Source organism: Epinephelus fuscoguttatus, linkage group LG6, assembly GCF_011397635.1.
Source record: "Epinephelus fuscoguttatus linkage group LG6, E.fuscoguttatus.final_Chr_v1".
NCBI classification, from domain to species: Eukaryota; Metazoa; Chordata; class Actinopteri; order Perciformes; family Serranidae; genus Epinephelus; species Epinephelus fuscoguttatus.
Window position 1 is genome coordinate 13,303,633 of NC_064757.1, and position 24,632 is coordinate 13,328,264.

General features: G+C 40.5%; 1 protein-coding gene across 1 annotated transcript; it reads right to left on the reverse strand.

Moving 5' to 3' along the window:
* Nucleotides 1-1,265: 1,265 nt before the first annotated feature.
* erlin2 (ER lipid raft associated 2) lies at nt 1,266-21,663 on the reverse strand. The gene is made up of 12 exons (XM_049579022.1): nt 21,590-21,663; nt 20,043-20,150; nt 19,382-19,463; nt 15,807-15,853; nt 15,578-15,639; nt 14,422-14,547; nt 12,549-12,622; nt 10,280-10,338; nt 6,367-6,458; nt 6,188-6,277; nt 4,695-4,774; nt 1,266-4,585 (listed from the first exon to the last, which is right to left on the reverse strand). Exons 2-12 carry the CDS (start codon nt 20,147-20,149, stop codon nt 4,406-4,408), a joined length of 999 nt encoding a protein of 332 aa, XP_049434979.1. The 5' UTR covers nt 20,150; nt 21,590-21,663; the 3' UTR covers nt 1,266-4,405.
* Nucleotides 21,664-24,632: the final 2,969 nt, after the last annotated feature.

The following is a 24,632-nucleotide window of genomic DNA, read 5'->3' on the forward strand; positions in this document are numbered from 1 at the left end:
ATCACACAACACAATGCCACGTATGTTACAAGTTTTGAGGGAGCATGCCATTGGCATGCTGACAGCAGGAATGTCCACTACAGCTGTTGCTCATGAACTGAATGTTCATTTCAATTCCATAAGCTCTCTCTAATGTCGTTTCCACAAAACTGGCAGTACATCCAACCCGCTTTACAACTGCTCACCATGTGTAACCATGCTAGCTCAGGACCTCAACATCCAGTGTCTTCACCTGCAAGATCGTCTGAGACCAACCACACAAACAGCCGATGCAACAGTTTTGCACAACCAAAGAATTTCTGCACAAAGGAAACATCTCAGGGATGCATATCCAAGGGACTGGTCTCAGACGATCTTACAGGTGAAGAAGTCAGATGTGGAGGTCCTGGGTTGGCTCACTAAACTGGTTGCGTGTACTGCCAAATTCTTGGAAACAACTTTGGAGACGGTTTATGGTAATGAAATGTAGATTCCATTCATGGGCAACAGCACAATGGCATGTCAATGGCACGTTTCCTTAAAAACTTGTAACGTATGCACATTTTAGAGTGCTGTTTTATTGTGACTATCTCAAGGCACACCTGTGTAATAACCATTCTGTTTAATCAGAATCTTGATATGCCACACAGGTGGAAGGATTATCGATTACACTGGCAAAGCGCTCACTAACTCAGATTTTTCAAAATTCATGAACAACATTTGGGAGAATGAAGCCTTTAGACTGAAGAGGAAAAGTTTTGAATCTTGTATTACAAGTCATGAAAAATGACGTAGGAGTAGGGTGCCTGTTTGGACTGATTGGAGGGTCAAAAGGGCAATGTTTCATTGTACTGGTTCTTTATTTCTTCTCAGAGTCTCTTATTTCTTCATTTCCTGAACATTTCCTGAAAAACAACCATTTGGTTTTAATTATTGGCTGGTTCAGAGGAACAGCTCATGAAGGTGTTGGTGGTTGTCAGTAAGGAAATTCCCAGACGTTTGGTTGACCTTATCATTACAAAGGGATTCAATTTCAATCTGTGACTGAATCATTAACCCATGTACCGGTCTGTTTCCATGTAACTCAACATTCTTGTCAATGAGTAAATACATGTAAATGCACTGATCCATGATTACTGAGAGTGTAACACACTGACCTGTAAAATAAAAATTACCCAAACCTGTGCCCTCTGCTCCACCCTAACATGTTATGCATCCATAATTTCAAGGTTTTCATTTTTTTTATTTACTCTTGCAATGTAAATAAAAACTCATGGTAAAGCCATTGACTTCTCAAAGAATAAGCCACAGTACTTTATTGTCAGGTGACAACACCGTGATTGCACATTCACAACTGAAATCAGTAAAAAAAAAAACCAAACAAACAAAAAAAAAAACTTCGCCTTTCAAGTCAATGTAAGTCTCCATCAATCAGAGGGATTCGAATTTAACTGGAAGTTACTTTTATGGCTAAATGGACCAACTTAAAACAAGAACAGATTGGTGCCGATGACACACAATATAATCAGATTGTACAAGAATTTAGAAATGGAGGTTGAGACAGGTTACATTGACTTTTGGACATACGCCATGTAGCTTCAGGTGACGGAAATATTTTCTCACCGTGGCTCTGTCTGTTCAAAAATACAAAAGAAAATCACGTCAATGTCCTGGAATTACTGCTGAAACATGCTCCTTCTGCCAAATTCTCAGACCTCATGATGCATGATTCAGTTTTTAATATGAAGTGGTCGCCATTTGATCATTAACTCATCCCCACATATTCTATGCTGAGCAACAACATATTCTTCTGTTGAAACAATCCCACTCAAAAAAATTGCCCAATCCTGGGGAACAAAGTCAACATTATGTCAACATTCAGACAAAGATTTTCTTTAGTCATCTAACACAGAGGTCATACATTAAACATAATTAATTTTTTTGGTCCTGATCAAACCAAGATGTTTGTTAAAAAAAGGTCAGTAAAACTGACTCCTACAGACAATTCTCACACATGAGATGGAATGGTTATATTAAATCATCAAAAATAGCTGAAAATAACCTTTTGAGAAAAGCTGATGTCACATGTATGAAAACTGGAGTACAAAAGCTGTTTTTCTTGTCATAACGCAACATAAACTTTTCATAGTGAGCAATGTTTGAACAAAACACCTAAAGCAAAATAGATATTAATAGTCGAAAAAATGAACAGTTGTAACAATATAGTTTCTCCACTGAATATTCAGTGAGAAAAACAAAGTGCTACATATACAGCAAAATGTGGTGCGACTTCAAACAGTCGCACAACTTCAATTAATATTCAACAGGTCCCCTGTGCTTGAAAGAAACTTTTACAAAAACATAAAACAATTGGAGTGGTGATATCACATCTGACAGGCAGCAGCTACCAGACAGTACATTCATCATCCCTGTGTTTTGTCTACAGTGACATATCTGGTCAGGGCCTGTATTTTTCGAGCGGTTCAGAAAAAGAAATCACGGCCTTTCATCCACAGAGCCACACGAATTTGGTCCTTCTTTTCAGCAGAGATATAGCAACATTTTAACAACTCTCTTAAACTTGTCAAGTCATTCCATGTCCTCTGGGATTTAGCAGAGCTTTCCTGCTTTGAACGTTTGGGAATGTAAAACATGTCAGGTACTCGATTAAAAGGTCTTTTGACTGACTTTTAACCTGGGATACAACGGTCTTTTTTGTTTGTGTCACATTTTCAAAACCAAGAACACAAGGAAGGGATTAAACTTTGTTTTTATCTGTGCTAACAAAGCTGGAATTGTTAGCATGTCCAACTAGCTTATTACCTGCAGTAGTAACCTGCATTAGTACATTACTCAGTGATGTTACAAGTTATAGTAAAAAGAAGTCTGGTCACAACTAGCTTTACTTTGGTGTCTTTCACATGAATCATAAATTGTTAAGGAAGCTGACTTTCTGCCTCAGACTTTTAGCACAACATATAGCCATCATTAATTTATTTATTTTAAAATAAGTGGGCTGGAAACATTATAAAGTCAATTAAAGATTGTGTTTTCACCAACTTATAGAGCTAACATTAGCTTAATTAGCCGATGCTGAATTTGTGCCGTGTGAGAACTAAAAGTTTGACAGGCATCGATGGGCAACAACAGTAACAGAGGGACAGAGGTTAGTCAACGGCCAAGTAATGCAATAAGAACAACTGTGATTGAGTTCATCGCACCGAAAAGCTGAAAGAAACAGTTCACCCAACCAAATCACCGCACAGAAGGAAGCACGCATCAGCTCATGGATGAGAGGCCTGTGATGTTAGCTAGCTAAGTGGTGCTAGTTGATATCTCCAACAATCGGCAGCTCACACCAAAACAATCAGATGGATAAACAGCACTACAGATAAGAGGAAAAATATGTTATTTTTGATTATGAGGATGAGCTGTCCTTTTAATTAAGATGAATTACCAATAATTTTGCTGCCACTGCCCAAATATCATCCTTTCAAATAGTATGAACACAAAAGTAGTAAAGCATTTATCTTGTTTTTCTTCCAGCTAATTTACTGAGTCTAGACAATCTTGTTCTGTATCAGGACAGAGTACAAGCAGTCCTCTGCTCTGAGGTAGGAGAATTTTACACCCTAAGCCATATTTGCACAGGACAAGTATTACCTGGGTACCTCTGGTAATTTTTAATAAATGTGGAAGTTGTCTGTGATTTTAATTCCCTGTGAATCTTTTCCATATTTCACCAAATACAGAGGCCATGATATTAGTCCTGTGCGAATCGGCGTCTCTGGTATTTGGGGTCGAAATAAGGAGTTTTATTTACATTGCAACTTTTTCCTGTGTATTCCTATGGGTTGAGAATTATAAAGGGTGCACTGGCAGTTAGAAATGAAAGTTTTGACAGCATTTTGGGTGTATGAGGCTTAGCTACATAGCATGGACCCATTCAAAGAAAGAGCAAGCTCATATCTATCAGAAAAGCAAAATCTCGAAGATGATGAGATGGGTAAAAAGGAGGTTAAGACTTTATGACACTGCTAGAAGTGCTGTGTAGTGTTTATGTGTTGTATAGAGTGGAGTTACATATGACTGTGAGTAACATTTCCTGGGAATTATGTAAATTCCAGTAAAATACAGACATCCCATGAGAATGTGCCGCAAAAACCACAGACGGGGCGGGGCATTTCTAAATCACGAGGTCCCCTGGTGATACTAATCCCGTCTGAATAGGGCGCTACTTTCAAACTTTCATTGTGATTTCTAGCTGTGATTCTGAACCGTTTGAGAAATACAGGCCCCGGTCAGTGGAGCTTCTCTGGGTCAGAGGGAGAAGCTGCCAGCCAGCCTGTGGGCCAGGCTCCTGTCCTCCAGCAGACAGTCCTCCACCCCTAGGGTGGTCCTTTGGGTCCCACTACTACACTACCTGCTAATCCAGGTCCAGGATCTGCTCAGCAACAATGTCCATGGCTGCAGAGGCTTTGATAGAGCTCCCTGCAGAGCCAGAGTCCACAAACATCTGGGGTATGTCGTTCCCAAAGTAGATTTTGCTGTTGGCTGCGATGGCCTTGAACTTCATTAGCTGCAGGTACTCAGGTGTTAACTTCAGCTGCAAGAGAGGCAACAGAGTATAAATAAATGACAAAAGAGTAGTCTGGACTTTCCAGTCTCTGTTTGTCCAGGCTGAAGTGGCATGTGTGTTTGTGTCATCTCCTTACCTTGTTGGCCTCTGCAGCTTTCTGTGATGTATAGAACTCTGCATCTGCCTTGGCTCTCTGCCGGGCCAGGAAAGCTGCGTCTGTGAGTCAGAAACAAACGGAGTCACAGCAACAGGTCGGTTTAGTAAAAGAGGTCCAAGCTAAATAATGCAATCTGTGAGCATGAGTTCCATCTAAACAGCTTGTCCCAAACTCTAACAGTAAACCATACTCAAAATAAACATGCTTGGAAAAAATAAGCATTTCTCATTGTACACAGCACAGCTGCTGAAAATCACTGTGTGATCTCTAGAAAATCACCACAGCAGTTTTAGCCTCTAATCGCACTGACTTCTGATGCACTACCTCTCATCTCCACTCTGCTAGTGTTCAGCACAAACACAGAGCATGTTTGCTTTTTTCTTATAACAAATTGCATATTTCAACTTGCCCTAACAGGAAACATACAGTGATGTTAGCTTTTCTTTCATAACCCAGTGACCTCATCACAGAGCCAACATGTCCATCACAGAGACGGGAATAATAATAATGATAATAATAATAATAATAATAATAATAATACACTTTATTTAAAAGCGCCTTTCTCAACACTCAAGGACACTTACAGAGCATTAAAAACACAATTAAAATCACAATTAAAATAAATAAAAACAACAGACAAGAGTGACACAAAGTAAAAATGGATGTGGGCAATTAAAGGGAATATGCAATTTGGAACAGATGGGTTTTGAGTTGTGATTTGAAATGGGGTAGAGAGTCCATGTTTCTGAGGTCCGGGGGGAGAGAGTTCCAGAGTTTGGGAGCAGAGCGACTGAAAGCTCCGCTCCCCATGGTGCTGAGCCGGGCGGGGGGGCACAGAGAGGTGGAGGGAGGAGGACGACCTGAGGGAGCGAGAGGGGGTGGCGATGTGGAGGAGATCAGACAGGTAGGGGGGGGCGAGGTTGTGAATGGCCTTGAAAGTATACAGAAGGATTTTGTAATGGATTCTGAATTAGTGTACCTAAACAGCATGCAGCCATTATTCATGTAATAACATGTGAAGTCAAAGACTGAGCCTTTCTAGGATACAAACAGTGGTGGATGTGATCAAGTACATTTAGTCAAGTACTTTATGTAAGTACTGTACAGGTTTGAGGTATGTGAACTAACTTCCAAATTCTGATAGGCAAATATTGCACTTTTATTCCGCTACAATTATCTGACAAAAATAGTTACTAGATTAAGATTTGACATAAAAGCTTGATAGGATTAAATTGGTTTGTGCCTACATACAAAAAAGCTGTATGGGGTCTGGTTGGGGCACTAACTGATTCTCTTTTCATGTAGTGTTCACATTATTTTGTACAACCCCTGACTCTTTCCCAGTTGCCATCAGTATTAAGAAACTAATGATGTTAACTAATAATGATAACTTGCTCTTGTATTGTAGCACTTTCACATTGTTGTACTGGTACTTTAGCTTCAGCAGAGGGTGTAAGTACTTAGATACAAACCTTCAATCTGAGAGATCTTTTTCTCTGTTTCCTTCTCCATGACTTTCTGTCCAAACTTGATCTCTGCCACTTGTGCCACTTTCTCAGCCTCTATAAAACACAGAAGTATATTCATATTGTCAGCCTGCAGTGTGTTATAACGCACTTCTCCCTGACTGTTTCCTTTTTGTCTGCCTCACCGATGACAGCTTTGATCCTTTCCGTTTCTGCCTCCTTCTCCACAACCTTCTGTGTCTGTTGAGAGATCAGCAGCTTCGTCTTCTCACTCTCCCTGCAAACATAAACATACACTTAACATTAAAATACACACACGCACACAGACAGACGGACAGAAAGAGACATTTCCCCTGTTTTCACTGATTATACCTCTCAGGATTGTGCATATACAGAGCAGACTTGATTGAAATCATGATCTCCACACCTTCTAAATCATCAAATTCAGGGACTTATAAGGCCATTTCTCCTTGAAATTCAAGGACGTCATGTGGATCTTTAACAAGCCACTCTTTGTAAATGTCTTTGATCAGCCACGAGTTCTGTAACTTTTCCAGACACAGCTGAGGGTTTGCTTTACTTAAACTTTCCTGCTGGGTTGCTGCTGTTTAATCTGCATCATTCGACTTTAATTACTTGACAGTGGGAACTCTCTTCTTAGTACGGTGACATCATTTCCAGAATAATTCCTCCCAACTTCAACATGCAGAGGTTTAATTAACCACAACAACTAAAAGACCTGTGTGGGCGTTCAGAGCCTTTAACATACAGTATATTTGCCATGCATACTTAGAAATCTAATTGGCATTTTAGGGTGACTGTGACAGTCTTTAATTAAAATTCCTGGACCACCTGCACAAATCAGAGATTTGCAATCATGCTGCCTTCATGTCATGTAGGTTGGAAGAGCAGTGATGGAAAAATTCTCATGTTTATGACTTGTTAGCATTCATGTCAACAGCTCAAGACACTGTATGATTGGACAGATGGTAATATGAGGATTAAATTTGAGTTTAATAACCTTGGACTCAAGCTGACATGAGGGGTACTTTATGCTTTTTAAGGCACAAAGATGGACATATCACACCCTGAGGAAGATCTGAGGAATAATTTGTAATTATGACTTGGATGCTGACGTGCATGTATTCATGGGATGGTCAGAAACTGGTAATGATAGTTATTTCCATATGAGATGAACACAGCATGTTTCAAGTGCTGCACTCTCACAGAATTGAAATGACATTATAGGTATGACCTGGACAGAAGCATTTCTTTGGTAATGATCGGGACTTCATATAATAAAGAACCAGACATGGTATTTACTGCTATATGTGATTTCTGCCATAATTTTTAACATTACAACAAAAAAAAAGGCAAACTTGCAGATTTACTTTAAGTGTGGACCAAGGTGCCCAAAAAGTCCATGAGACAGCTCTGGCTAACTTTTGGGAAATTCTGACTCTGAGAGCAGACATGGGAACTGGGCCCAAAACTTCAAAAGAACTTTGAGTCCCACACTCCCCATGCACCCTGTGCCATTATGGACACTCGAACCAAAATGCTCTGCCTTCGCACTGAATCTTGGCTTTGCATCTTTCTCTTCATGCCTTGCCTCATTGAAAGACATCTAAATTAACAACATCAATCTAGGTCTGAAGTTCGCTCATCTCTCAAGTCATCTTTTCAAATTAAAACAACATTACTGCTGGTTTAAAAGAAAATTGTGTTTCTTTAACAACCCGGGGCTTGTTTCCATAGTCTGTACCATCTTTCCTATGATCATTTTTTATCTGCTGAGACCTGTTTATATTACTGGCTTTCGGCTGTATAAGCCACACAAATACTCTCGTTCTCTCCCATGCTGTAAAAACAAAACTGAGTTTATACAAATCCTGAACAACTTATTAGAAAGGGAAACAGAAAGTAAGCTCAACAAAAGCCTTTCTGTCCTCTGCTTATTAAAGTGGCATTTGTCAGCAACTACAGTAACAGCAGTAGATCAAATTTAAGTCAAGATGTAGCTCTGAAAAAAGAAAATCTAATGTTGTTTTGCAGGACAAATATATAAAAATAAGATTCTTCACATGAAGAACTGGTGGGAACTTCTGTGATTGTCTGACTGCTCATGTTGCTGCCTGTGGAAGTCAGATAAGGTTAAGGTGATATCACTGCCTCCTCTGACCACAGCAATTAAGTTGGTGAGTAACTGGTACGAATAATCACCAGGAATGATGACACAGTCTACAACAATAACATCCTTTGCTGCAAAGTGGAATTACCACCCCCTGCTTATATACCTCCATACACCAGTCAAGTTTCTCTTTCTGTTTACATCCATGCGTGTGAAAACATTGATTGTTTCACACACATTTTCCCAGCTTGTATTCATTTAATAAATGAACATTTAATAACATTAACTGACAGCTATTAAAAACGATAATGAACGTATGAGTAACTTCAGGGAAATTGTCAAAGTAACAGAAAGTCAAAAAAATTGTGTAATAATTTTTGGAAAACAGCTAATTGGTGGCATGTCTACAGGAAGTGATGACAGAGGAATCTCAGGGCGACTGCAAGTTATTTTTAAATTCCCTCTGGTCTCAGTTCATGACTTGACAATAACTCTTGCTGGTTGATCACCAACATTGACAGTTGCTCAACAGGAAGAGGGAGAGTTTCAGAGCTCAGATGGGACAGAGCGAGCTTATGTTTACACATTTGGCTTCACTTTTCACAATGAGGTGAGTGCCAGTAAAAAACAGAGTATTTCACTTGTGTTCCATTTGAGTAGTAATGTGTGTTGTTGTTGCTCTAAATCATCAAAATGAACAGGCCGGCTCCAAAAATAGAAAAGAAAAATGTGGCGACAAATCCTGATGTTGTGGTGGGCTGCCACAAATAAATGAATGTGTGGGAAGCCCTAAACAAACCAAAATGCACACATGAAGGCACACTGTAGCGGACCACATGCTTTTATTCAGTATTCACTATGACATACAGTGCATGTGAATGTGGTTACATACCCACAGCCATTAACACTCTATAACATTACTTATTTCTTTGGCATGGTCTGAATCTGCAGTGGGAGACTGCCTGAATGCTGCGGGGAGGCTGACGTGCCTATCAGTCTGTTTTTGTCTTGTTCTGCTAATTGGCATATTTGAGTGATGCCATTTTAAATGAGATGTAAGCAGCCATTGCAGTGGAATTTAAAAATAAATTGACGAGAGGGTCTCAAAAGTCGCTAAATATAACGAGAAAATTGCTAAGTTGGCAACAAAAATGGAATGCGGCACAATAATCATTTTATCCCAATTTTCTTGTTTTCATAAAATGAAAATAAAAAAAGCACAAGGAAATTACAAAGAATTTTGGTGGTAAATCTGCATTGTTATCATTTTTAAACAGTATGCGTGTTGTGTGAGCTGTAACAACTAACTATGGGGGACAGGTCTTAGTGAATGGTCCACTTTTCCTTGGAAGGCACAGTGTGTATTTGTGCGAGACAGACCCTGTTAATGCTTTGCTTTTCTACAGTTGGAGGGAAGTTATGCTGTTGACTTGCACAAGAGCTGAAAGAATCTTCTGTGAATCAGGGCCCTTATCTACTATACGACGCCATGCTGAGTAAAACCCACGACAACTGAACCATGACGTCAACACATCTGTACGAAACAAATTAGACCAGTTGATACATGCATGTTGCATTGAACGGGCTTTCTAGTGGGTTTGACGCCACAAGTCAGACACAGTACCATTGAGTAATTTCAAAATTCTGTCCTTTATCTGACATTTCATCTGACTTGTAAACTTTCCATAGTGCCTGATGTCTCACAGTGTCTCCATGAACCTCACGACAACTTTACTGTAAATCCTCAATTTCCTCTGTATCAAAGCCGCTGTGACTAAGCACATGCTGCTGATTCATGACGCTTGAGTAAGATGCTCACAGACTGACATGAAACAGCGGAGTTACAGGACTTGGCAGGGGGAGTTGGATGGATCAGGTCCATCCACTTGGGAGGGAAAATGATTACATAACAGTCCTCAGGGGTCAGGAAACATTCCTTGGTGGGCACAGAAAAAAAGAAAACTCACATAAGCTCGTAGTTCCTGCGAATGCTCTCTGGGATAACTGGTTTTGTGACACGGACTGCCTGTGGACCAGTGAGACAGACAAACAAAGACAGAGAAAGACACAGTGAACTCTGAAGTAGGCAAGTAAAGACAGCAGGAGTTTAAACAGCAACATGATTCTGAAAAGAGGTTTTCACCACCAGAGTGATTATCAACAATGACAGTTTTAGAGGAGCCCTGAGACACAGACCCTTTGTTTAGAGGCCCTCTGAACTGCAGGATTATTGGTTTCCCGGAAAGAACTGCGAATATTATTGTAACTGTTTCTAGAGATTTACAGGAAACATTAGGCCAGAGTATTAAAGCCCAGTGGAGCCTTTAACACTCAGGAGTGAAATGTTTGTTTCTTTGTGGATGAGGAGGGGGATGGACTCAACACGGGGGAAAACCACTCAGTCTCCTTTTACAGTCTGTCATAATGCTGTCCTTTATCAAACTCTTGGGACAAAACAATGTCTTGTGCTGCTGTTATTATAAACTTTCCAGCAGAGGGGCAGGTTATATAGGCTGTGAACATCAATATAAAGACTTCTGTCATCGGGGACTCTGTACACAGTACTTCATTAGGTTGACATTACCATTTACAACTTCAGTACTACAGTTCTGTACAACAATCCAGTCTGAGTCCAGATGCCCTTTTTCAAAGTCTCATTTAAACAAGGTGACAAAGGTGGAAACATAATCTTCTCAGTTAAGTTAAACACCACAAAATGCAAGCAATACCCCGTCAGTCCAGTATATCTGGATTTTATCACGAATAATGACAACTAAGTATGTGACAATATTTCCCAGAATACACCTAAACAATGGCCAGAGAACCAGGGATGAGTACTGTTCACAATTTATTCTGAACATACATGTTTAGCCTATATACGAAGCCCCTAAGTGGACGTGGGGGAGGGAAAAAAAATGGATGGGTAGAACAAGAGGAGAGTTTTGTGTTTTCACAAGAAATTTTTGTGTTCTAGAAAGAAATATTATCATGGTATGGAGCCATGTGCAGCTGAGTGATAAACTGTGGCAAAACCAGCCAGCAGCCACCCACCTAAGTGCCGTTATTATGCCTCAGAGCAAGGCAGAGGTCCTGACAGATACATATACGCATCGTCTTTCATGTTCTGTGTTCTTTTATAAACATAAATAAATACTAATACAATAAAAATATAATTGAAAATAAATAGAAAATGTGTAATAGTTTTAACTCACTACTGTATATCTGAACAGGCTGTCTGTACTGTACATAATGGGTGGCTGTGGCTCAGGAGGTAGAGTAGGTTGTCTAGGAGGATTGGCGGTTTTATCCTTGCCTCCTTCAGTCTGGATGTCAAAGTATCCTTGGGCAAGATACTGAGCCCCAACTTGCTCCTGCTGTGCCATCAGTGTGTGAGTGCATATGAATGTTTAACTGATACGTGTGAATGTGGCATGCAGTGTAAAAGCGATTTGAGTGGTCAGAAGACTAGAAAGTCCAATGTATATGTACATTTTAGACTCAAAACAAAATGTGTCAGACCAGGTGCTTCCTCAGGTAAGACATGTTGCATGGCCTGTTTTGCATTTCCCATTACAAATATTAATAGTTTACAGCATCAGGTTTTGTAGAGAAGAATCAAACTGCAACTGCTTTGGTCGCACCATCGCCCTGACTCACTGTGACTAAAACAAGTTGCAGGGGTGACGAAGTCTGGCTCTCCCTATATTCAAAACTACTCTCTCACCAAGATGCATGGTCAGGTACCAAAATTTGGCCCTGCTTGATTCATTGAGTCAGCACTCAGTAGTAGTAAAGTAATTCTGTCGGTACCCAAAACCTAGAGAGACGACCATACTCCTGTTGCTTTCAGAGTTCCATCAATCAGTTTTGCAAAGGAATAACAGTATGCATCAAATGTCAAAAACAGTCCAGGGAACCTGAGTGGCCCAGGGTTTAACCAATCATGAAAAGCAATGTCCCTTGTTTGAGTCTGGCCAGGGAGCTTTGTTTCATGTCATAACCAGTCTCTCTCTTCTCTGTCAAAATGGTCCTATACAAACAACATGACCTAGCAACAGCTTATATAACAGGGCTGAGGGATTTAAGGTAGGTCCTTCCCTAAGTCATAATTAAACTACACCAACCACATGATCTTAACTTTGACATCTCTGCTTTTGTCAGTCAGGTAGTCTTCATCTCAGCTGTTGACTTGACAAACTTTGTCTTTACTGCTGCTTCCTGGTGATCTTGCCATACCTGTATGATAAGTCCAGGTGCCATATTTGTTAGATCCTCCTGTAGTGTCAACTTCAGGTTTTCGTCGATTTGGTCTGTGGGGATAAAGTACGAGAGACATGAGGCAGGTGGGTGAGCTGTGAAGAATTTTTTAAAAACTCAGTAGAAGCAGTTTAGTTTAATTTCAATGTCTCTGCAAATAGATTATGTCAGATCTGACTCAGGGTCATACATAAAATCCACACCTGAAAGGTATGTTTCAGATAATGCAGCACCCAGAGGACAGATACATTTCATGAGGGGACTTCTGATAAAACAAATGTAGGCTACAGAGACAATGCAGAGAACAAAACTAATAATGACGGAGACTCCTCAGTCAAGTTACCTCTGCCAAAGCAGTTTACAATGTCAGTATCAGTTAACAAACTGGTATCGGGAAATAACTGCTTAGAAATACAAACCATATCAGTACTGGGATCATTATTAATATTACCTTCTTCAGGAAGTGGTCTGCTTTTATTCAAACGCAAGGAAATAAAAACAGGAGCATTTCTTCAGGGTCAAGATAACTCCGGACTGAGACTAAAAAACTAACTAAAAGGTCCAATGTGAAGAATTTAGGGGGCATTATTGGCAGAAACTGCTTATGGTATAAAAAGTACGCTTTCTCTAAGTGTAGAATCACCTGAAAATAAGAGCTGTTTCTTTACCTTAGAATGAGCAGTTTATATCTACATAAGGAGCGGGTCCTCATCTATGGAATCTGCACCACCATGTTTCTACAGTTGCCCAGAACAAAGGAACCAAACACTGGATGCAGTCAGGAACATTTGCAATTTAGTGTCTATCAATATAGTTAGCAGCCTTTCCATGACGAGAGTGGTGGAAAAACACAGATATTTTTCATGTAAAACTGCTTTATTCAGTATTTTTACTGGTTTATATCACCAGGTCCATTTGGTTTAGAGAGGAGGGGACCTCTGCGGATAACCCACTGAATGTCTGAATCTTAAGTTAGCAAAATAAAGGGTGAGCACACAAATCAGCAGGTGCTGGGCTAGTGGCCCATCTCTGACAAGCCAAACAGCGTCAAAGAAACACTGATCCCTAACATAAAACTGCTTTATTCAGTGTTTTTACTGGTTTAAATCACCTGGTCCATTTGTTTTGGAGAGGAAGACACCTCTGCAGATAATTTGGCTCCCAGTAAAAACCTCCTGAAAAATCAACACTGAAGTTTCAGCTGACTGCAATCTGCGATCCTCACCGCTAAATGCCACTAAATCTCCCCCTCCCCACATCTTACATACTGGATGTTTAAATAACGAAATTAAGTTCTTGTCTGGCCAGAACTGAAATACCGACACACTTTCAGTATCTGAACATGATTCACTTGAATTACTGTAACACACACGTTTTTAAACCTCATAATGATGATGCATGACACTGTCTCGTCAATAAGCCATGGTTGTGTTTACTTTTTGGCCTTTGGTTAGGTGAAAAGGTTGTAACATTCACAAGTGTGGGCTCACACATATGGGAGAAGTTTGAAAGGAGGGCTTTCTATTCATCTGATCAAAACCACAACTTTTTTTTCCTAACCTTAACCAAAAACATCCTTTCTGGCAAAGAGCCCTGTGGGTAAACTTCCCCCAACAGCAGGACTCACTTTAGCAAAGTGAATGAGACCACTAACACTAAGTCCGTATCCAGAGCAGTTGTTGTGTGTAACATGGCACTGTCCACCTAATGAGACGAGCCATAAACATTTAGGATGTTTTGAGCTCTCAGCTGTGGGCTGACTACATGCTCTTTATAGAGATTTACCATTAAAAAAGCTGAGGAGGTGTTTCAAATGAGTAATTAAATTAAACCCCTGGTCCGCAGCACTTACCAAACAAGCCGATGTAGACCTCCTGCAATGAGTGAACACTGCAGAACTGGTTGAGCTCATGGTGAACCTTGTTAAATATCAAAGCTTTGTCGTAGTCTGCTGTGAAGTTCCTCACTATGTCGTACACTGCAGAGAGGGAAATTGGTGCTCAATTAATTCAGAAATAAAAAGCAAACACACACACACACACACACACATACAGGGGATGTGGCTCTGCTCAAGCCAGCTGCAACAAAAGAATGTCTAAGGCCTCATGCAGAGTGCATTTAAGTTTTCTTAAAACCTGAATTTAAGCAACCTGCGGTGACTTTTTTAAATGATTTTCAATGAGAGTGAAGCTTTTTTATTGCTGCTTTTGCGCTGCTGAGCGCCTCGTGTTTTTCCACTCTATGCGTCTCATGTTTTTGAAAGTGTGCCCGAAAACCCTCGGCTTGAAAAAACTTCAACTCAGAGCTTCAAAATCGCCCGTTTTTCCCCATTCCAATTAGATGAACTGAGCTCGGCCTTCTGTGGTGGTGATGGCAACAAGTAGAAGTGTACATGGTTTGTGTGAAGCTAATTTCAGCTCACTTTCAGCATCGCCCTAGGCAAGCTGCAAGACATATCTGAACAAACCGTCACCTCAACTACCTTCTAACATTTTACTAACCCTAATTAGACCTGACAATTGACAGCAGATTGTCAAACTGTCGCCAACTCATCATCCTAAAATAAACCTTGAACCGGCCATCATCATCCAGGCAAAGCTCCTGGCTCCTGTGTTTTCTCCTCTGTCTGAGAGTCTCATGTACCCACGCAGATCTCTGTTTGTGTGACCAACGTGCAATTTGGGAACTGCCTCTCACTTTCAGTTAGAGCCAGAGCAAGTGCCTTCTGCCTGTCCATTTGCAATGCAGATTTAAGGGTACAGATCTGTGAGTTTACACCACGGCAAAACAGCGGTTAAGGTAAGGACGGGTGATTTGGTGGCTATCTAGCATACTCTGAAAAGCACTCTGTCTGATCCAAAAAAAGTCAGCACAGTGCACCTCTTTGTCTTATCAGGGCCTAATGTGTCTGTCAGTGCTGGGCTATCTTCAGATTAAAAAGAAATGATCAGGGAGTTTAGCATAAATACATTGTTTGATGGTTTTGGCCTGTTGAACACTGAGCTTACCTGCTGATGGAACGAGGTAGTTCACCACTTCTATGCGGTCAAAGTAAATCATCACCCCCCCACTGAAAGAAAGCAAATACATAACATGAATGATCTGACAGGTACTTTTATCCGTATATTTTCAGTCTGGATGATGGGAGTAGTTGAGATGTGTGCTGAAGAATGCTCAGCGTAGTAAGTCCGAGACCACATCTGATACTACTTAAGCCAATGAAAACAGCAAACCCACCTTGTGCCGCATGGTACATTCTTTACCTCGTCTGTCTGCAGTGTCGTCTGGGAGGCAAAAAAACCCAAAAGATTCATCTTTAAATTATTTGTTCATCATTATAAAGATACCAGACACACAGTGTTAGTAGTTGGGAGTAAATCCATCGACAAAGAATGAAATCATACGATTCTATACGTCAAATGGAAAAAACACGGATCTTAGTTGTACATACAGGAAGAGTGCAGTCACAGAAAGTCCTGGTCAGTACCAGGAAAAGCTTTGCATCACCACAAAGAGCTGAATCAACATCTCTATGACACAATGTGTCAGCACAAGCTCAACGTTATAACCTTTACAAATGTATTACAGGGCTGTCGTGCTGGTTCATGGGTTCATCTTTAAAGTTCACGGGGTGCACTTATAGACGAGGAGATATTTATAAAGACAGGGGTTTACGCACATTTCAAGATATTTAAACTTCCATCATCCTGCATCAACAATCAGCTATGACCTCCATTGGTAGACTGGTGTCTTATTCCTTATTTCCCACAGTTCAATGTAGACCGGGTTCCCAAGTCAGATGAACAGAATTCTCTCAATTTTTAATCAAGGCTTCTCATAGGCCTTTCTTTGGAAACTGTTGGAAGAAACAACATCCATGATAACACGCAACAAAGGGCTGCAAGTCAGACTCGAACCTAGCCCACTGCTGAGGACTCGGATTACATGAGGCGCACGCCCTACCAGGTGGGCTGCCATCGCCCCGCAAACAGTCCTGCCCAAAACTATCACATGCTCACTGTGTAAATGATACTGGGCACAAGCATCTGTGCATAAATTTTGAATTAGCAACTGTGAAAATGTATTGTTGGTAATGTACCCAATATGAAATTAATACATCAGACTTTTCAGAAGGGTTTTGAGTAGAGAGGACTAAAAATATATGCCTATAATTTTCTTTTCCTTTCAGAATTGTACTTACACAACCACATTAAATAACAACAAGTAAGAGTAAAAACATCTGCATATTACAATCAGCCACAAATGAAACAGATAAAACACGCATCCGATGCATGTTGTATATGTACACTATATACAAATTTTATATCTACATACAGTGCATGTCTGACACATGAGAGGGAGTCCCATTCTATGTCTTTATGTAGCATCCCTTCTAGTGGTAAGGATTTAGTTCATTCTGTAGGCTGTCCATCACTTCACATTAATGAGATAGGAATTATAAATATTTTAAAGATATACTTTGCAGGATTTTCCTCAAAGAAAATGTATAGACTGTCAGAATGTCAGACTCAGTAATCCCTCTCAATCATCTCTTATGACCCACTAAAAGTGTTTAGCGGCATACTGTTCAGCAGAGAAGTTGCCCTCTGACTGTATTTTCTTAATTTTTTCTTATTTACTGTGTTTGGGACATTTATGGGCTTGTACCCCCACAGCGCTCGGGTGAGGTCAGGGCTTTGTAAAAAGGTAGCAACCAGGTGCCAGACAGTAAGCAGCAGGAACCCAAGAGACATAGCGCTGAGAAAATGCAAATAAAGCGAGAGAGTGAAAATCTAGGGTTGACTTTAACTTTAACTTTTGCTGACGAGCTGGTTTATAAACAATACCTGACAATCCTATATGGTATACCTTTAGTTTAGGGATGCACGATAACTTTTCTTTTAAACCGATACCGATAACCGATAACTTTCAGCTCCTAAAGGCCGATACTGATAACTGATAACACACACACATATACAATATATATATGGATACCTAAGATCATGACATCAATACTACGAACAAAATCAAAGCAGTTCTGACCCTTTAAATGAAGAGCTATTTATTTTTTCCAATGAAAAACTATTGACAAGCATCTCAAACATTTTCGAAAAGATATCAAACAAAAAAACTATTTGATATCTCAAATGAACATCAATTTAAATAAGGTGCATTACTTACTGATATAAAAATAAAGGCCCCTTGAACTGATGCAAATACATGCATCGGGATTACAAACTGAAAAAGTTCATTCCAGAAGTTCAAAAAAATAAATATATATATAGAAAATGATTGCACTGAACAAGTTAGACTTGTCTATGTAAACAAACTGAAAAAGTGCATTCCATAGTAACAAAAAAATAAGTTTAAAGAATTTTGGCTTATGGTTCCATTCAAATGAATACCTTTTCACTAAGGTAAATGAGGTTCAGTTGTGACCCACGGTACGATACCAGTGAAAGTATCATGGCTCTGAGTAGTATCACGATACCACAGTGAAAATGAGGCAGATGTGCCTTTTGTCATTTATAAAAAGATAAATCACTTTTCTATGATACATCAATGATATTTCAATGGAATAAATTACTTATTGACTTATTCATACTTCAAAAACAGCATCAATAAGTGATTAACATAGGGGGGAACAAAATAAAATAAATAAATAAAATAAAAATCAACCAGCCACCCTCCTCCCTTGACAAGTCCCTTCATAAGTGAAGAACAGTCCCTAAAGCGCGCTGAGGTTTGTGGACCGTTACCTGCCACAAAGAGAGAAATGTGAACGGCTTGTTTCTCCTCTGACACACCACATACCTGTGTGCCGCCACGGCTCGGCTGTTGAGGTACTTCTGGGCAGTCATGACGCCAAAAAGAGGACATTATTGGACCTGGAGTTGGACTTATCCGTCGCCGGTAAGCCGTTATTTTGTGCTGCGGAGAACTATGGCCGCCGTATTTGACAGGAATACGTATTCCTGTCTGTGTCTGTAACCCCCGTTCAACCCACACCCGGCAGGATTTGCCGTTATTGGACGGCGCATGGACACTCACCCTCTTGCGACTGGACTTTGAACTTATCCCACAGTAGTGGTACCGTGAGTTACCGCAGTACTACGGTACTCCAACATTATGGTATCATATGTACTGTGGAGTTTTAGTGCCGCGGTCTACCGTTGGTACCAGTATACCGTGCAACACTAGAGAGTGTGCGCGTCTGTGTGTGTGTGAGAAACAGGGAGAGAGTGTGCGCGTCTGTGTGTGTGAGAGAGAGAGAGAGAGAGAGAGAGAGAGAGAGAGTGAGTGTGCGTGTCTGTGTGTGTGAGTGAGAGAGAGAGAGAGAGAGAGAGAGAGCGCGCGTCTGTGTGAAATTATGACCGAGTTAACGAGTTGTTTTCCGACATGAGGGTGTATTCTTGAATTTTACCAGTCAGAAAGAGTTTTTCTGATTATGCCGACGTCACTTGAACGCAGCATTCACTGCAGGCCATTCAGGTCTCATAGTGGGAGCGGGGCACTGCCGTGCTGACAAAATGATATATGTTATCAGGGCTATTTGTCATGATATCGGACTTATCGGAATGACGTAATAATTTCCTGTTATCGACCCGATAATTATCGGACCGATAGTTATCGTGCACCCCTACTTTAGTTATAATATATTATCATTGATATTCATTTTAAACTTGGTCACACACACATTTAAAAAGTGGAAATCTACTCTGGGTATTTCTGTACATATGTCATATGCTGTACAGAATGTTACTGAGTTGGGATTTTAGGCTCTAAATAAAAGTCGACTTTGCTTGACTCACCTGAACAGACTTGTACGTGGTTATAAATGGAAGCATAAGATGGAAACCAGGGCTGCTAGTGGTGGTCAGGAGAGCCCCTCCCCTGCGTTACACACACACAGACACAGTTTGTCGTTAACCTTAAAATAGAACAATCTCCTGGACTTATTTGTGAGAGGAGCAGTTGTATTTTAGTCACCTCATTGTATTTTATGCTACTGCTGACAGCAAATACAAATATTCCTTCCTTACTGTCCACATACTCGGCCACTCAGTTTTTAGCATTCAAGATATATGAATAAAGATTTATCCTTGGATGACACTATCATGACTCATAAGAGTTCACAGTCTTGGTGGCAGCTCAATCCTTTGTTTAAAGAGTTCCAATGAAGAGCAATATCTGATCATATCTTGTCTGTGATGAAAACTGATATTAACTGCATGTCTGTGCAAGTAACTACTCCTCACATAATAAGGTACGGAGGCCCAGAACAACAGCTGGCTTTCTGGCAATCGTGATGCCAAGGTATTTATTGTAGTAAATGTTTAATAGCTAAGTTGCATGTGGCAAACATCTTTGAAGCAGACGCTCTTCTTTTATAGTCGCTGTTTAACAACAGTGCAGTAACAGTTAAGTCTCGGACAAAAAAAATAAAAAGCACAACGTGTGCCGTTGTCTCACCTGTAGTAAACTCCAGTGTGTCCCTCATCAATCTTGTGCACGGAGGCCAAGAGCGCTGCTCCTCCAAGAGCGGCGATTATTGAAAATATGGCACCCCACTGTGCCATCCTGGCAGGCAGACAAGGGAGACAGCATGGGAAATGAGCAGATGGGAACAGAAGGTGTTTCCACAATGTCCTTCCTTAATTACAATCAAATGCTCCCAACTACAAGTCCTACTAAACTCTGTCTATCCACCCAGTCATGACCTGCACCCAATCAGCCGCTTGTGTTGTACTGTAGTAACACATTGGGGTTGGCCTCTTGCTCACTGGTTTATCTCCTCTCAGCTCAGGCTTAGTTGGGCATCAGCTGGGACTCAGTGACCTTGTCACACTTTAAGAGGATTGAGGCTCTAGTGTAAAAGCACTGTAACCTCTGTTCATACATAAATAACTATGTTAGTACCATCTACAACAACAGTATGTGCATTCAGTCATGATAACGTTTATATTAGCGCCTGTAAGCTGAGAGAGTTGGATGAGGTGCTGTCTTAGCTTTGGTCTGTAAGGATTTGCAGAGACACAATCTGGTGACACTTCTGGGTCAACAGAGGACTCTGACAAGTGTTTACACAACTTCCCTTTGTATGTCTGATCCAATTACACACACATTTACGATCTTTTGATGCAAGTCATATTATTTCTTGTGACGCTACTCTAAATTCAAATAAACAAAGATACATTTAAGTGAAATTTTTCCTTATAATCAATTTATTTGCAACAGGAAATGTATGCCCTGACAGTTTGAGAAAGGTATGCACGCACAGACCGGAAGGAAGTGGTCACTCAGAAATCTGGTAACTTCACAGTACCGTGGCAAAGTGTTAAAACAGTACGATAAGTGAGGGTCTTCTAGCAATTTAAGAATATAAATCATCAACCAAACTGAACCTGTCTGAATAACTCTTAAGTTTTCGAGAGGTGGCGAACACACTTGCCCTGCTTTACGGAAAACGACTACAACCTTAAAGCAGTTTTATGTGTTCAAAGATGACACTTTATCAAAATACACACAAAGTCCGGGCTTACACGCGTATGCCGAATGGCAGGTATGGATCTAAAGATCTGCATACAGTCATAAAGTCATCACATTATGACAGGTATGTCTGACTAATTAGGAAGTCAACTTAAAATGTCCACATATTTGAACGGACTTTGGTATCGAGGCTTCGGGGCTAGCTGTAATAACATAATGTAAGTTACTACATTATTGCTGCCTGCAAAAGAGAAGCCTTTACCAGTAGGAGACCGGTTTTACGATACTGCAAGTTAACGTTACCTAATGATACAGATATTACAATGAAGGTTCATCTCAGTGCTGGCGTCAGAGCAACAGACAGCACCAAACATTGATTAACCGTTGCTAACGTTACAAGTTAGCAAAACGATATCAACACGCCTTATCTCCTTTTTAGGGTTTACTGACATATTGAACAAGTCAGGGGATACCGTAGACTCTATTTAAACAGACGGTAACACGTGTTTTTGTTGCTCGGCAGGTCTTACCTGTAATTTCACCCGAGAGGACACTCACAACAGATAAGAAGCAGGCAACTCAGGCACCTGCTACCTTCTTCTTCTCCACTGGAGTTGGACCGTTTGGAGTCCAACTTGTTTCATTAGCGCCCCCTCGTGGACGGTGGACTAACATCTTCTGTTGTTCGCATACAGTACTGCAGTGGGTCGAAGCAGTGTGGCCCCCTGTTGGTCACTGTGGGCCGAGCAGCTGCTGCGGTAAACAGCAGCAAATATGATTGAGTTGTTTATTTAAATTAAACAAACTATTCACAGTACATACAAAACAAGATGGACAGTTAAGACTTAGCCAGTTTACACTGCCCAGTGTTTCAGGAATTGGGAAAGAAACCAATCAATTGAGTTTAGTTTCAGTCAGTTTCCAGAGTGGGTTGGTTTGTTTCACTTATGTTGTCCTTTTTAACTGTTGAATTTTAGTTAGGCCATGTTGTTATTACTTATCATTTTTATTCATTTATCTATTTATAATACAGGGAGTATTTGTCAGGGGCAAGGTTTAAGACATTCATAGATACTGCAAAACAAACACAACACTTTGTAAGGGCAGGGTTGGGCCTGTTTGTTGTGAGTGCTGTACCAGCTATGAGTGAAACAGAAAAAACTCTTACAGTGACTTGGCTAAAAAACAAGTAGACCAAATTAGATGTGTCCCTGCGCATATAAAAAAGCAGCTGCTTAGGGCCAGAGGCCAGCTGGGGCCCTGTACACAGGAATTTTACAAGTGTGAAGTCATCCAATAGTCTTCTGTCATAATAGAAGCAACATGCACAATTTTTGTTCTTCCCACAAAAAGAACACAGCATACTTTATTCAGCAGGGTTGAGGACACTCTTGGGGCAGCTCTGTCGCTTGGAGGTTAAGGCACTACATGAACAGCAATGTCACTGATTCGAGTCCAGCTGGAGATCTTAGTTGAATCACTGTCTTCCTCATTTCCCGTCATTTCTCTGCTGCTTCTGTCTAATAAAGGCCGTTAGTTTCACCCAATAGCAACACTGAAATGTGGCTGTCATATCTTCCTGTTCTGCCCTTTTTCCAACACTTCTTGAAGTTGTTCACAGCCCACCTGCAAATTGGTGGGGTTTTTTTTTTGTTGCAAATGTTCGTTGTTGTTGCAAGATTACCATAACTTATCTATCACCCTCATGATCCTCCTGAGGTGTCCACACAAACTGAGCTGAAGTCACTTGTTAATGAACCTCCATGACATTTATATCACTTGTATTTCTCTACAGTATTGCTGGCCCTGTTTGACATGGAAGTTCTTCTACGCTTTTTCATTGCTGAACTTGAATCAGAACAACTTATTGTCTCCTCTGTCCACTATATAGTGCCATTAAAACGTCCATAGTGTTTACCATTTAATTTAATTTAATTTAATTTAATTTAATTTAACCAATTCAGTTCGGTTCAACACTTGATTTGTTCCTGAGGGGCAGTTAGCAGAGGAATGTAGAGTAAGTAACACATTCTAGAACATTTTTTGAATACCTAAAAGTTGCTGGCTACCTCAAATTATGTGTCCATTCCTTGATTACCCTGTAAGTTATTTATATTCCTCTAGTCTGTAAGGGTCCGCACATCAAAAGAATTATAAGGGTTTCTCATAAAAATTAATCCAAGTTGTGAATATTGCTCTTACAAGATAAAGTGGTGTGGTGTTGTGTAATTTAAGTTTTACAGTATGCTGTACACATTTAAATAATGATGAAATGAGAATGAAGATAATATTTCTGCCAAAATAAGCCGTACACACTGATAAGAATGATAATGACAGGAGAATGATAGAACAGAAAATAAGCTGTAAATATTATGATCATGATATTACTGCTAAATTATCAATATAATTATCAAGAACCTCAGGTGTTATAAATACAAAACTAGACAGGTTCATTAAGGTTCATTAAGTACCTGCTTACTGTTTCTCTGTCTGCTGGGAAAGTCTGATCAACACAATAAACACTGTGGTCTCAGGTGTTTTTTTAATACATAGTTTATGTAGCTAATTGTGAGAGTAATCTAGTTTGTAGTTACATTAAAAAGTATCAAACATGTTCTTGACCCTGTCATTAACGTCTTTCCTACGTTTCAGTGAAGATGTGAATGATAACGAGCAAACTTCCCTGACATGAACAGCAGGTGGCGACAGAGACCAGCTGAGATGCACCGCCTCATTTTCATGAGAAAACTATAGAAAAGGCTGCTGCACTATCCCAACACCTCAGTCTGCCACGACTTAAACATATTAGAATTCTAGAGACTTGCGCTGCTATCTGGCAGCAGATGTTTATTTCATTAACGTGCACTGGGTAGGTTTGGTCTGTTAGCTAAAGCAAGAAACAGAAAGTCAGACATTTGTTAAAGAAAATGAGGCTACAATCCTGCCTTAAAAAAGGGCTGAAAAACTCAAAAAGTCCATTTATTTCATCTTCAGTCAGCAACAATCCAGTGGAAGTGACAACAACTAAGGGTCTTGACACTAAAATGGCTGTGGCGCTTTATTTTTAGATGCTGGCCTCTTGAGAAATTTACAAAGGACCAGAGCTAACCCCTAGGTGCTGCAGTGGCAGCTCTGTGCCGTGCATTTTAAACAGGGAGGGGCGGGGTGGTGGAGGGGAAAGGGAACAACAGAGCAAGGGAAAAGAAGTTTGTCAGAGTTCATTAAGTATCAAGGGAACATCGCTGGAACTGGCAGTGTAAGCCGCGCTGGGGCCCTAGTGCCATTAATCACGACTGACAAGAAACCAGGGGCCGTGGGAGGAGGTGGAGGGGAGGGGGGGGGGCAACTCTGCCAGAGACTCTGGTAGTGATTATAGAACGGGGTCCAAGTAGTCCAGGCCAGGGGTGTTGAAAGTAAAGCACACCACAGCCAAGGCTATAAAGTTCAGGTACCTTGACACAGATCACACTCACATAATCACAGATAGACTGAGAGGACGTGTAACTCCAGGCTCTGACAACATGACAGGGTAATTGTGGAATATTTTGATTTGAGAAGAGGCTCGATATCTCC

Coding starts and splice junctions, on each gene's coding strand:
- erlin2 (XM_049579022.1), bottom strand. CDS start 20,149: ATGGCACAGTGGGGTGCCATATTTTCAATAATCGCCGCTCTTGGAGGA. Junction 14,548..15,577: donor CTACCTCGTTCCATCAGCAG/GTAAGCTCAGTG, acceptor CCCTCTCTGCAG/TGTACGACATAGTGAGGAAC. Junction 4,775..6,187: donor AAAGATCTCTCAGATTGAAG/GTTTGTATCTAA, acceptor TCTGACTCACAG/ACGCAGCTTTCCTGGCCCGG.